Raw genomic sequence first — 15,174 nt, forward strand, 5'->3', positions numbered from 1 at the left:
ATATCTATACTTATGTGAAATCTTCTTACACCAATTTTTGTATATTGTATGATGAATATTTGAGTATATTTTCATATTGTTAACTTTTAATTTATACATTTTTTTTTTTTTCAAAATACTTCTTAGCTGATGATGATATGCATCTAGTACCTGCCGACATGAGTAATGAGAGTATTGCTCAAGCATGGTTTAGATTATTGCATACTCTTGGAAATCCTGTTGATCTTTGTCGGCCTGAGGTTATCAGCCAGACTCCTAAATTCTATCATTTTGCCTTGAGCAGTGAAATGGTTATTGATCCATGCCAGCACCCTTGTCTTGCTGTTTTACCTCAGATATTTTATAAAGCAATGAAAGGTATTTCTAACCTTGTGGATGTGTTTTTAGGTGAGTTTATTCTGTAATATATATATATATATATATATTATAATATTAATTTATATATATATATATATATATATATATATATATTGCATAGCTAAATTAGCAATTTGGTGAACAAGTCTGTTGGAAAAGATTAGCATAGGTTTTGAATAAAACTTTTTATATTCACTTACATTATTCTGAATTCAAATTATTTGACCTCAAAATAGTGCATGTAAATTGAATCTCCCCATTCATTAAATTCACTCTGTTAATGACATTTTCATATTTTTTATTACAGTAAAGAAGATTTCATAAAGATTTTATCCATTGTGGATTTAATTGACCCAACCATTCAATTCACTTTTGAAAATAAATCGGGCAACTCCCTTCCTTTTTTCACATTTCATCTATTCACAGTAAATTTGATTTCAGCACTAATGTTAACGTAAACCATATTTTGTTTCCTTGTCTCCCCATGTGTCAAGGAAACAAAATATGGTTTATACAGTCAAAAGTCGTTAATCCGAACTCGTCGGGACTTCGGCGATTCCGGATTATCGATTTTTCCGGATTATAGATCATCAGTTTAAATCGCGTAGGATGGCATGCAGAAATTCTAAAATTAAAAATATGAAACCGTAATTTATGAAATAAGGAAGAATTATGATCTAAAGGGTATCAAAATTTACAAAAAAAAGCTTAATATTTATTTGTTTACTTTATTAAACATTTCTTTCAATGTAAGTTGTTTCGTTTTATGTGATAATACTTTCTCTTTAATTCTATAAACAGACATAATTTTTTGTTCACTTACAAAGTTCCGCTGTTCAAGTCCCGTTAATTGCTGTGCCGAGAATACCGACTAACTTGTCAATCGAAATTTTTTCGTTTTCACTAACCTCTCTGTCACATTTTTCATGTCTTTATCCATTTTTTGCAGCAATTACACTTTTTGTTTGATGGACATTGAAACATACTTTCGTTTTGTACGATCCTTTGGGAGCTCCAGAATCAAAAATTCTATTTGACATAATCGAAAGTTCAAGTTTACTTTTTTAGTATTGCTCTTACAATCTGCAAAAAATAATAAGCCGGATCCAATTCGAAAATTAAGGAACAACGCAATCATCAACATTAACTGAAATAGATAATTATATAATTTTAGCTTACACCATCCGTTATACATAAAACGCACACGTGAAAACGTATTCTGCGCTTGCGCACACGCAAATGCGCAGTCGTAAGAGGTCTTACGCGCATGCGTAAACGCCTATGCGCATGTGTCAACGCGGAGCATGCGCAGAAAGTTTTTAGCTTTGAGGTCCGGATTATAGATCATTCCGAATTATGGGTGTCCGAATTAGCGATTTTTGACTGTATTAACATTAATGTCAGCCTCTAAACAACTACAACAAAAAAGACTTCGTTTTACCATTATGTAAATCATACTTGTCAAATTTTTTTCTTCCTCAGAAACTTAAATTATTTTTGATCAATGGTATCATTTATATTAAAAGCAGTACCATTGACTGAAGCTTGTTATTAATAAACCTTTAAAAATGTTTCATCTTGCCATTATGAAAGACATTCAAAAGTAGTACCAATGATTGTTACTGATAATGCCTTTAAAAAGTTATTCATCTTGCCATTATCAGCCTGCTATTAAAAATAACCACACTAACCTTATTGACATCTGAACTTTCTGTCAATTATAAAATTGTCCAGATCTCCAAAAATTTTAACTTTCAGGTCGTTTCTCACTTATTTGTAAAATTCATCATTTTATCTTACACATCGCATCTCTGATTTACTTTGATTTTATTTTATCTCTGATTTTATGATTCTATTATTTTATTACTATAGCTTTTTTGTGCTTTATCACAGTTTCCTTTTAAATGATATTATGTCAGATTTCATTTTGGTGAACTGATGATTGATTTTCTATAAATTTGATTATTGGCTTGTTTGCTGCCAAATATTTGAATTATTTATGACATTTAAATTTCAAGAATTAAAAAAAAATGAGTTCTTGGTTCTTAAAACAGCTCTTGTTCATCCTGCAAATCAACTTATTACATTGTTAAACTTCGTATATGAATAATAGGAAAAAATTGCTTAGGCACCTTTGGCAACTCTAAAATTTTGTGCTGCTAAAGTATGCATGTTAGGCACCTGCTAAATGTTTTCATAAACTTATCAAGATTGCCAAAACAAGAAATATTCAAATTTTAATTTTCAAAGAAAGAAATTCGTCAAATTTTAATTATAATTTGAAAAAAAAAAAAAAAAAAAGATTATTTTTTATCTTGAAATAAAAAGAGCATTAAGGTGTTAAATGGTGGCATAATAACATTAAGATGTTCTGTCATATTTCCTTTTGAAGATGAAACATTTAATAGCAACAGTAACATTTAATAATAACTAGTCTTAGTAAACATTTTTATTTAAAAATATAGAAAATTATAGCCTATTGTTTAAGTAAATGTGCATTTATTCCTTAAGCTTTTTATTGCTTTGCTAAACGTTTACATCTATTCCATATTCAGAAAAAATGAATAAATTTTCTATGTTTATATAATGGGCTCTTAATTTTATGAACTTGTATGGATAAAAAATTTTTTAACAAAATTAAAAGCCTTGTAAATGTGAATGTCATTTATAAAGACCATGAACATTTTGGAACTAATGTAATAGTTTGTAAAATTACGCTGTTTATAAATTGGAAGTTCATAAAATGGTGAGTTCACTGTATTTAAAAATACTAATATAAACACTGTCTATATTTCCTTAACCCTCAGTTGGAGGGGTTGGCATATGGTAAAATTTTAGAGGGTCGGCGTATGAAGTACGCCAGGTCATTTTTCGAGCCTCTGCTTCGTGTTTGAAACTATACATGGCATTAATAAGGTGATTCGTCATAGTAAAAATGATATAAGAAAAAGAATAAGAGAAAAAAAACAGTAAAAATGGAAACTATGAATATTTAATTAATTCAAAAAGTGGATGCACTGGAAATACAATTTAAAGTTAAATAGTATTCTGCATTATTTTCTGTATGAAAATTATAAGAACATAAATCAAATTTACAAATTATAAATATTCCATAAAGAAAAGTTCGGTAAGTAATAAATTTCACAAATGAAAAAAAATTAAAACCTTTTGCTATTTTAATTGTCTGATTGTCCCTGTTCACTGCAGCAGGGTTTGCAAAGTTGTACTGTCTTGCCCAGATGATTTTTGCAGGTAAACGTAGAACACTCAGAATATTTTATGGTAGTGTAGTTATTCTTCATTCTACCGCACTCAGCGCAGCGTCCTTTGATCTTTTTTCCAGGTGGTTCCTCGTCCCTTTCGGCCGTATTGTCCGCTTCTGTTGTTACCAGCCTTCTAGTAATAGCTTTGGAATGCGACAGGAGAAATGGCATTTTCAGACGATTCTGAAGATGTGGTTTCATCAAAGATGTAGCTAGAGTTTTCAAAAAAATATCTTCTAAACTTGATGGTTGCATCAGGTTTGGAGAAGTTCAAGAGCACTTGTGAATTTATGCCCGCTACGTTTAGCAGTGCAAAAATATTGCCATTGCCAATCTCTTGGTTTTTCGGGCGACAGTGAAATTACTACAGAGTTGGTCTACGGTATCAACTCTGCCTTTACATTTGTTATAATCCAGGATTATTTGAGGTTTATCGTTTCCTGGTCAATTTTGTCATCATCGTGTAAAGTACTGAGCAGTATTACACACTTATTTTTTTTCATTGCATATGAAACACTTGTCATATCCTTTTGAAAACCAAACAGTGAACTGCCGACTTCTCTGGTTTTTGATGGCTGGAATTCATTTGGAATTTCCTTTTTATTTTTTTCAGCATGCCCACAAGTGTTATACCTTTGGTAAAAAGATATTGAGTTAGCGGATAGCTTGTATACCAATTATCGGTCGTCAGGTTACGGTTGGAACCTTCGTACGCACCAATTAGCCTTTTGACAATGTCAATACTTGAATTAGAAGCCTCGTAAGGTCCTGGGGGTTGATTGCCACAGTAAATTTCAAGCTTCAATGTATAAAATGTTTGTGAGTCAACAACTGCAAAATTTTCAGACCATACTTCGCGGACTTGTTGGGGATGAATTGAATAAAAGAGCACCTCCCGTGAAAGGGTTCCAACTTCTCGTCGATTGCGAGTTCGTCACCTGGTGTATAAACGTTTTGACAGTTCTGATTGAAAGATCCAAAAAAGTCTCAGTTTTCCTTCGCACATACCTTGTGCCTTTATCATCGAATCTAACAGCAGCACACAGGTTTCTGAATCGCTTGAGACCCATGACTCCTTGCAAAATTTCAATTCCAGTACTGTGTTTTGCCCATGCTTCCTCCAAATTGAGTTTTGACAGTTTTTTGCATCCTAATAAGAATAAAATTCCTAAAAAGGCCAACATTTCTGCTCTATTAGTATCATATATGCATCTCTTTGAGATGTTTTGGAGATCATCTGCAGTCCTGTTACATTTGAGATAAATATTTGTGTATAGTACGATAGCATCAATCATATTTGTATTTGTTATTTTCTGAAAAGCAGAAAGCTCATCATTTATATCGTCACAAGTTTTGGCACTTAAGCATATTTTTTTCATCAAATTTTTCCGAGGCCTTCTGGCGAATTTGCTCTTGAGGGAAAGTTTGTTCCACTTATAAGTTTCCTTTTCTTCTTTCAGAAACTTTCTTCTTTTTGTAAATTGTTTTCACAAAAAAGTCCTCATATTTTAAATCACTCATGTCATTTTCAGTATCACTAAAATCGTCATTTGTTGGGGAAACATCATTTGAGGAAGGAAAATGAGGATGTTTAGAAACATTTCCCTCAATTTCTGAGTCAATTTCATGATCAGAATGTCCGTTGACTTCTGATTCATTGACATCAGATGCGTTATCCAAATTGTCGGAGTCTTCATCAACCGAGACTTCTTCTAAAATGCGCAAATAATCTTCAGGAGGTACACTATTCTTTCTGTACATACTTGGAGGAGCGGCGTACTGCGTTCGCTTACGCAACATGTTCACAATAACTGCTTTCGGAAGGAAAACGAAAACCAGACTGACCAGAAATACCAGGTGCATTGCACTCATGGAATGTTTCTAGGAGGGTAGAGGAAGGGAGGAAGCTCAGGAAGAGTTTGTCTAAAAATTACAGCCCAAAAGATGGCATTGGCGTACTCTGTACGCTGGCCCCTCCATTGCAGGGTTAAATGCCTATGAACAAAATGTTTTGATTATAACAAATCTAAGTATAATGTCAGGATGAAGCGTCTGTAAAAATTCTCTATGAATAATAAAAAAATCATTTTCTGTAATGAACTATTATGTATAATATTTTGTTAACTTGTAAATGTGAAGAAAAGTAATCCCAATTTTCATCAGTTATCCCGGCTCACATTTTCTTGGGAATACATTTTTTGGGGAAAAACATCTGCAGTAATATTTTTGTAATCCTATCAAACCCTTGAAGGACAGTTGCAGGTTCTGCTTTCCCTGTGGTAAATTCTGTAAGTTATTCTTACTTAATTAATTTAGAAGTCAAACAACAAAAATCAGCATTATTTTTGCAAATTTATTTGCGCTTTGGCAGCTGAGGATGATGTTTGGTAAAACCGTCAAAACTAGTCCTGTGAAAATTTGCAAATATAATGCTGATTTTTGTTATTTGATATCTAAATTATACTTGTTTGGCATGTTTTTTTATCTTAATTATTCTTTCTTGTCATTATGAATTAAGTAGCTTCTGATTCCCTTTGTGGCAAATTTTGTATGCTATACTTGCTTTTCATTATAAATTAAATGGCTGGCTGCTAAAGTGAATAAAAAGTAACTAGTGACATATATGTGCTGAAAGACCAGAATCAAAAATACAAATGTACATTGGGCATGTGTCTTTTAGCCAAATGAAACACTGGAAGTAGAAAACAAAGAAGGATTACTAAAATGTCATTTCAGATGTTTTGTTGCCAAAAAAAAAAAAATATCTCCAAGAAAATATGCATCTGCATAAACAGCATATACTATAAACCTTTACCTTTGATTTATTTTTGCAATAGACATGGACTGAAGTGGAAATTTTTTACAGGTATTGCTCAGCTTGATTCCGAAGATAGTACTCATATTCCAAGAACTTACTCTCACACAATTTCATCTTCATCATCTACTCCTCCTTATAGTCGAAGAGTATTTTCAAAGAATGTACCAAAAGACAGTGCTACTAAAAGTAAAAGAAAATATATTTAATTTTAAATTTGTGTTTTTGTTTATCTTTTTAACAATATCTGTGCTAATTTCTTAAACATGCAACTGTAACAGAAAAACATAAAAATATATATATATATATATTTAAATGTTATTAATGTAAATTAAATGCATTATTTTTTCAATAAAATTTTACTTATGCAGTTTCTTTGGATATTAAATTGAATATTTTTATAAAGTTTATTTTTTCTTGATAGCAGTTGGCTGCTTTTTATATGAATCATCCAATCCCAAACATTCAGTGGTTTTCTTTAATTGCAGACATAATTGTTTTAATCAGAGCTTTTGTTATTATGAATAAAAATTTTACTTTATACGTGATGACTTAAAACAGCAATTTTTAATCTTTTTTGAATTCACAGCTTTCTAATCCAGCTAATGTGCTGGATTTCTAATGTATCTAATTATATTAAAATCTAGTTTTGTTTCTGAGGCTCTCCTGTGAGAACCAACATTGTTTGATGCTTTGATTATCATATTTTTGCACTGCAGTGTATTTTAGTTATTGAGTACATTGAGTTGTTGCTGCTTATGATTTAACCTGCAAAGTGTGAAAAGGCCTATAAGAGCTATTCTACTAAATGTAGTTTTGGAAATTTGGAAGAAAGGAAACTTATTAAAATATATAATCATATAATTTTGAAACATTATATTAATATATAAAAAATAAAGTAAATAATTTGAAATATTAATTTTCACAAAGAAAATGATGTAGATACATTACATTGTTCCTAATAGTTGTTTAAATTTTTGTCTGAAAACTGGGCACTATTATCGTTTTATCAGATCTTTAATAAAAGATATAAAACCTGAACAAAGTGTTACCTTTTTTCTTATCATGTTGAGGCACAGCTTTGAAATTATGTCATAAACATTGTCATTCCTTTCTGTATATCAAATATTGATCTCTAATCAATTTTTATGGTAGCTGCTGTTAAATATTCACTTTCACATACAATGGAAGCTATAGTAGGAATCAATACCTTCAACGTTATATTATGATTCAGGAGCCATTTAAACATGTGAAGATTTCATTATTTTTAATATTAGTGGTAATAATGCCCACCTGCAGCATTTCTTACATTTGTATCATTCTTGATTCTGTCCTGATTGGAAACTGTTTTTTAATAATCCAATAATGAAATTATTGTTTACTTTTTTAAATCCTTTTTTTATTTAACATTGGTATTATATCCCATTTTTTGTATTAGTTGATAGTTTTCATTATAAATGAGAAATTTAAATAAGTATATTCATGAAAATCACAGTTCAATAACTGGCATTATTTTGATCATAGCTACTGTCAACAGTAGTATTCTATGTGTTACATCAGCTTCCAATTTTTACTAACTATGATTGTTTGTAACAGTCTTACTTTCTCAGTACAGTCAAAAGTCGTTAATTCGGACACCCATAATCCGGAATGATCTATAATCCGGACCTCAAAGCTACAAACTTTCTGCGCATGCTTCGCGTTCACGCATGCGCACAGGCATTTACGAGAGCGCGTAAGACCCTTACGGCTGCGAATATGTTTGTACGCATGCGCGTTTAATGTGTAACGGAGTTATACGCTAAGCTAAAGTTATCTAATTCAGTTAATGTTGCAGATTGCGTTGTTCCTTAATCTTCGAATTGGATCCGGCTTATTATTTTTTGCAGACTGTTAGAGCAATTTTATAAAATTAAGCTTGAACTTTCGATTATGTCAAATAGAATTTCCGATATATACAAAGCGAAAGTATGTTTTGAAATCCGAAATCTGTTTATCAATTTCACGCTGCTCTGCGGCAGAAGGGGGGGGCAGAAACGTCATTATTAGATTATGATAGATTAGAAAGATTATGTCAAATAGAATTTCCAATATATATTTACTAATATGTAATTTGTATCTACAAAGCGAAAGTATGTTTTGAAATCCGAAATCTGTTTATGAATTTCACGCCAGGGATTGGAAGTTGATCTGTCAACACTATCCTTATCTTCAGAGCAGATGTTTTTATTTTATTTGGATTATAATTCCGTACTAAGTTTAGTATTTCGTCCGTCTTTGATATGATTTAAATCAAGTTCCTCGTCATTATAATTCGCTTCGGATAGTGAAGAAAGTGACCCAGAGGTTATTGAAAACGAAAACATTTCGATTGACAAATTAGTCGGTATTCTCAACACAGCAATTATAGGACTTGAACAGCCGAACTTTGTAACTAAACAAGAAATTATGTCTGTTTAATGGAATTAAAGAGAAAGTATTATCACATGAAACGAAGCAACTTACATTGAAGGAAATGTTTAATAAAGTAAACAAATAAATATTAAGCTTTTTCTTTTTGTAAATTTTGATACCCTTTAGATCATAATTGTTCTTTATTTCATAAATTACGGTTTCACATTTTTAATTTTGTAATTTTTGCATGCCATCTTACCAGATTTAAACTGATGATCTATAATCCGGAAAAATCGATAATCCGGAATCGCCGAAGTCCCGACGAGTCCGGATTAACGACTTTTGACTGTAGTACTTTATTTATAACATCTTGTCTATTGCATATATTTTTAATCTCTAAAAGTTGCATGTAATTTAAGTTATTTGAATCATCAGTTATAGGGGTTCCTACTTAATCCCTGTTAACACGTTTAACTTCAACTTAACTGTTGTATGGCTGCAGAAGTAGAGTTTGTTAATAAGAAAGAAAGTAGTTAATTCCAAATATATGCAGCTTCTTTAATGGTATGCTGAAGAAATTAGAATTCCCATTTTGAAAATCAAATAAAACAGACAAAAATTTCAGTTATAGTGCTTAAGATCTTTTCTTGCTTTTTGTGAAAATATATGTAGTTAGCACTGGATGGTAAAATATGACTTAAAGGCTATACTTAATGCTGGATAAATTTTGTTAGAAATGAAGTATTTAAAGTTTTTGAAGAAGATTAAGGTAGATTTAATATTAACAGAAACTTCTACCATTATTGATAAAATTATTTTCATAAAATCCTGTACTTTGCTTTAAGAAATTTGAAAGGAAATATTAAAAAAATATGGCTTAGGATCATTATGTAAGTAAGTAAAGCCTGTAGCTACCTTTCCATATCTAATATATATATATATATAGCCTGTATATATATATATGTATATATGTATATATATGTTGTTTTAAAAAAATCTGTACACATAGGGTAGTGATGCTTTTGCTTTGCTGTAAGAGTTAATTTTTCAGTTTTGTTGCATGTACTTATTATTTACTTTATCTTATATAAGGTTGTTTTGGATTTTAGAATTTATGGTAACAATACATCTAAAAATGCTGATTATTTTTGAATAATTTTCATTACATGTATATCATTACTTAACAGGTGTGCAAAAAACAAGTCTGATATCTGGTTTAACTTCTTCAAAGTCTAATCCAAACCAACCAACACATCTTGGTCAATCACAGCAGCAATTATTGAATCAGCAAACACCTCAGCAATCTCCTATATCTACACCTACAACTTCTTCTGCTCCGCTTTTACGTCCACCACTATCACCATCACGACCCAAATGTAATTCAGTATTGCATTTGTTTGGAACATGGTTGTTTGAAGCTGCCCTTGTAGGATCTGATATGTCATCATTTACATCAAGCTCTGAACGTAAGTTTCGGCATTTTTTCTGTTGCTTATAAAATTAAGCTATTAAAAATCTAATATATTTTCTTAAACACACAGCTCAGTTTTTTAACATGTGTACTATTCAGCCACTAGATTTTTATCCTTTAACATACAGGGTCTTTTGACCCCATATTTCTTTTAACTGGAAAATATGTGAATTTATTTGCAATGCCAGAAGAGAATTCTTTTATTTAAATTAGGTAGGTTTTGCTTTTTTCTAAAAATTTTTAAATCTGTTTTCCAGAAATTGAATTTCAGATCTTTAATTTTGTAAAAAGGCATTTTATTTTATCATTACTCTATTGATATACTTAATCTTATTTTACTTTTTTTCAGTAAAGTGAAGAGTCTTTAAAATTTGTTTAACCATTTGCTCATTATTTTTTATGTAAGTTGTGATTGTGTAAAATAAAAAATTCTTTCCCCTTCTCAGCATGTAGTTGAAAGCTACCAATTGCAATTTACAATAATATGCTTTTTTCAAAAAGAATACTTCATTATTATCTTATTTTCAAGTAGCTTTTAGTTGCTTACACAGTAAGCTCTGTATCGCTGTGCTGTGTCTAGTAAGCCAATGGAGTGTTCAGTAAGCTTTTACATTTTGACATTTTATGCAGAACCTTTTGCAGTTTATATTATATGTATTCACATTTTATGCAATATTCTTAGGAAATCAATACTGATAATTTAAATTCTTGATAATTTTAATGCCATTTTTTAAAAATTGGTAATATTTGATGAAAATTTAACATTTAAATTTAAATTTTAATTTTTCAATCTTAATAGAAGTTTTCAAACTAGCTTGTAGTATGTCTTTAAATGCATGTACAGGGTGACAATTATTGAACTATATGAAATAAAATGTAAATTACTTAAAAACTACTGACTGCACAAACTTTAATCAACATGTAAACTTCGCTACAGATATTCGGATTTACGTTATGATATGTTCGATATACCTGCCATCTTTGGCTATGATGTAGTGCAAATTTCTGCATGATCTGCTTAAGTGTCGGAACTTCGATGCTGTCGATAACCTCTTGAATGGCAGTTTTCAGATCAGCAATGGATTTGGGGTTATTTCTGTGCATACTGTCTTTAATATAGCCCCATAAAAATGAGTCACACGTTTACAGATCCAGAGAATATGGCGACCAAGCAAGCCCCATTCCAGTGACTTCTGGGTGCTCCACAGTCAGAACGCAGTCTAAATGCTCCGCCAGGACATCAAACATTATCTTGCTCCGATGGGGGTCAAGCTCCGGCTTACATGAACCACATCTTGTCGAAATCAGGGGCATTTTGGATGATGGGGATGAAATCATTTTAAAAAAACCTTCATGAATCGTTCAATAGGCTCCATGCCATCAACGAATATCACACAAATTATTCTGTGACTGGACATTGCACAACATACAGTCACCCGTTGAGAGTGGAGATAGTTTATGTTCATGAAAGCGGATTCTCAGTCCTCCAAATGCACCGATTTTGCATATTGATGAACCCATTCAAATGAAAGTGGGTTTTGTTGCTAAACCTAACCATATTCACATCAAATTCCTGTTCGTCAGTTCTCTTGACAGGTGTTTGTGAAACACAACCTCTGTTCCATTGTCAGGTGCCTAATGGCTGACGAATTTGAATTTTGTATGGGAAGAAAAGCAGTTCTTCAAAAACAATTTGTTGCAGGGTCTCCAAGTTGATTCCCACCAGTTGTGCAGCTTGTCTGATCAGTTTCCTTGGGCTGGTTTGAAACACAGTGTGTCTTCTCAGTGTTTTCACACTTGTTTTTCAACCAATATTGTCAACACTGTCATCACAAACACTACCAGTTCTCTCAAACTTGTAAATCAAATTCTTGTTTGTTAGCACACTTGGACCAGTTCTCTTCAGTTTGTACTCAGTCGCAAACTCCCTTTGAGCCGCACTCGGACTGTTATTGCTTGCATAATAGGCCTTCACAAGATCTATACGCTCAAGCATGCTGTACCTTGATATTTTCACTTAAAAATGGCCAACAGTAACAAGTTGCAAGCACTTGCGCATAGTAGTTCCTATCATTTCCTGCAGCCAACCACAAAGTTTGAACAACCACAAAGTTCACGCAAACCGTTCAAAAGTTATGACGGTTTTATTTCATATAGTTCAATAATTGTCACCCTGTATCTGTCAATTATTTGCTGTAAGGTGCATAAGATGCCCAATTTTTGAGTAAATTAGTTACTTTTTTAAAATTATTGGACTGTAATGTTATTATGTGGGGAAATTTAAACAGTCACTATTGGTTCTATATGAAGTTAAGAATTTTTTGCTCTTTATAGATTATCAACATGTGTTTTCCCACGTCCCTTTTTATCTTGAGACTTGGTGGGGGCATTTGCCATAACATCCTAATTTCTATGACTCAAGTAGGAATTAATGTATGGCAAAGAAATGCTTCCAATACCTATGAACAATATTTTGCAACCTATATATACAGTACAAAGTTCATAATCCAGTTTCATCGGGACTTCGGCGATTCTGGATTAGAGTTTCTTCCAGATTATAGATCATCAATTTAAATCTGGTAAGATGGCATGCAGAAATTATACAATTAAAAATATGAAACCATAATTTATGAAATAAAGAGCAATTGCGATCTAAAGGGTATCAAAATTTACAAAAAAAAAAAAAAAAAAAAAAAAATCTTAATATTTATTTGTTTATTTTATTAAACATTTCTTTCAATGTAAGTTGTTTAAGTTTTTTTTTTTTTTTTTTTTTTTTGTGCCAATACTTTCTCTTTAAGTTCCACTATTCAAGTCATGTAATTGCTGTGTCGAGAATACCGACTAACTTGTCATTCGAAATTTTTTCATTTTCAATAACCTCTCTGTCACTTTCTTCACTATCGGAAGTGGTATGGCAGCTCCAGAATTGGAACATAATCGAAAGTTCAAACTTAATTTTTATAAAATTGCTCTAACAGTCTGTAAAAAATAATAAGCCGGATCCAATTAGAAGATTAAGGAACAGTGCAATCTGCAACATTAACTGAAATGCCTTAGAATCAGTAAAGATAATTTTAACCTAGCTTATACCGTCTGTTATATATTACGCGCATGCATAAAGCATACAAAAAAAAAGTTTGTGGCTTTGAGGTTCGGATTATAGATCATTCCGGATTACGGACTTTGTACTGTATATATAGGTTACAAAATATTGTTTATGTATTTTATATATATTATATATATTATATTATATCTATGTATGTTATAATTATATATATATATTATACATATTTATATATATTATATATATGTATATACAGAGGATGTTGACATATTTTTATAATGATTTTGATTTTCTCCATGAATTTAAATATTGATTTTAAAAAACAAATGTAACTGGCATCAAATTGGAATAAGATTTAATTACTGCCTGCATCATTAAAAATATTCTTTTCCTTAAAATGTCACTGAAAAATAAACAACGGATCAAAGGCTATATTTTTGCGCTGTTTTTGGAGAAATACTCCCATTCAATTATTTAAAAAAGGTGTGAAAAGCATGGTTTTAATATTTCTACACTTAAAATAAGTGACACAATTTATATGAAAGGAAAGAAATATCAAAGTTAACATCTGACTGGGAAAAAGGCAAAAAACACATACCCAACAAAGGTCCTTATTAAATCTGAAGTCGTATCTCTTGTTCCAGGCTCTCAAAAGGACTTTTCAAACTCTTTAAATATCCTGTAGGAACTGTGAACAAAGTTATAAAATCTTATTTAAAGCTTGTAGAGACATTAGGTTATTTTGAGGCAGAAAAAATGAAAAATGAGCAATGCCCTTGCCGGGACTTGAACCACAGACCTCTCGAATACGCATCGAGCATGCTGACCACTACACTGTGAAGGCATGCTCAGTATAAGCTAATAATAATAATAATAATAATAATAAACCACATGATGTTCATTGCCTAATGCCAAAGCATGTTTCTCAGCATAAGACTATATGCAGATTGCTGTATAAAAATTATTTGTTAGGTAAAAAATGGAAATATACATTTACATTTGATTAGGCTTGGATATACTAATCTGATTACAATAGAAAAAGATCGATTTACTACTGAAAAAGTGGAGAAAAAGACTTAATTCTGAGAAAAACAATGATAAAGGTTTTTCTAAAGGTTTTATGGTCATTACTGGTTTCTCTTATAATGGAAAACTTAAAATAAGGAAAGAAAAAAAAAGTCAAAATTAATTTGGATTACTATCAGAAATATGTTTTAACACTTATTTTTAAAAAAGAAATTCCATCTGTTTTTCCAAACAATCTTCACTGTTTTTTTTTTTTTTTTTTTTGAAGAAATGAGAAATGAAACCGGAATTGAAGCTATTCCCTTTAAATGTATCCCATCCAAGTCCCCTGATGTGTCTGCTATGAGTTACTGTGCCAGTTAGACTTTTAAAACAAGCTCCTTATAAGCGGTATCCCAAAACATCAGATGGACTCTGGAAGATTGTGAAGGAGGAGTGGAATAAAATCAACCTTGATGTTTTAAGAAAAGGATTTTGTCTTGGAAATCAAAATGAACAATCAACAAAAGTGCTATCAGATTGAACATATTAGAAAATAAAATTCTAAGGTTTGTTTACATATAAATCTTTGCAAAACCATTACAAAAAAGAATGAAACACCCTTTATATATACAATACTAGCAGCTTTTGTGGGCAGCTGCTTAAAAAAGTTATCATAAAATAAATAATGGTTTTAATGAATCCAATTAAAGTAGTTTCATATTTCATAAATATATTTAATATTTCTATTTATACATCTCCTGATTTCAATGCAATTTTATTTAAATCAATCAAACTGAAA

General features: G+C 31.1%; 1 protein-coding gene across 7 annotated transcripts in view; it reads left to right on the forward strand.

The window, feature by feature from the left end:
- The window catches only part of LOC118196087 (ral GTPase-activating protein subunit beta), a 162,295-nt gene that overhangs the window by 65,951 nt on the left and 81,170 nt on the right, over positions 1 to 15,174 (forward strand). For 6 of the 7 annotated variants that reach the window (XM_085815994.1, XM_085815999.1, XM_085815996.1 and 3 more), the window contains exons 7-9: positions 127 to 387; positions 6,487 to 6,624; positions 10,017 to 10,295. In XM_085815994.1, the coding sequence (XP_085672120.1) occupies positions 127 to 387; positions 6,487 to 6,624; positions 10,017 to 10,295 (678 nt within the window). The remainder of the gene's footprint in view (positions 1 to 126; positions 388 to 6,486; positions 6,625 to 10,016; positions 10,296 to 15,174) is intronic. The other variant, XM_085815997.1, reaches the window with a different exon arrangement.

Source organism: Stegodyphus dumicola, chromosome 4, assembly GCF_044657685.1.
Source record: "Stegodyphus dumicola isolate Sdum_Otavi_A_Nest chromosome 4, ASM4465768v1".
NCBI lineage: Eukaryota > Metazoa > Arthropoda > Arachnida > Araneae > Eresidae > Stegodyphus > Stegodyphus dumicola.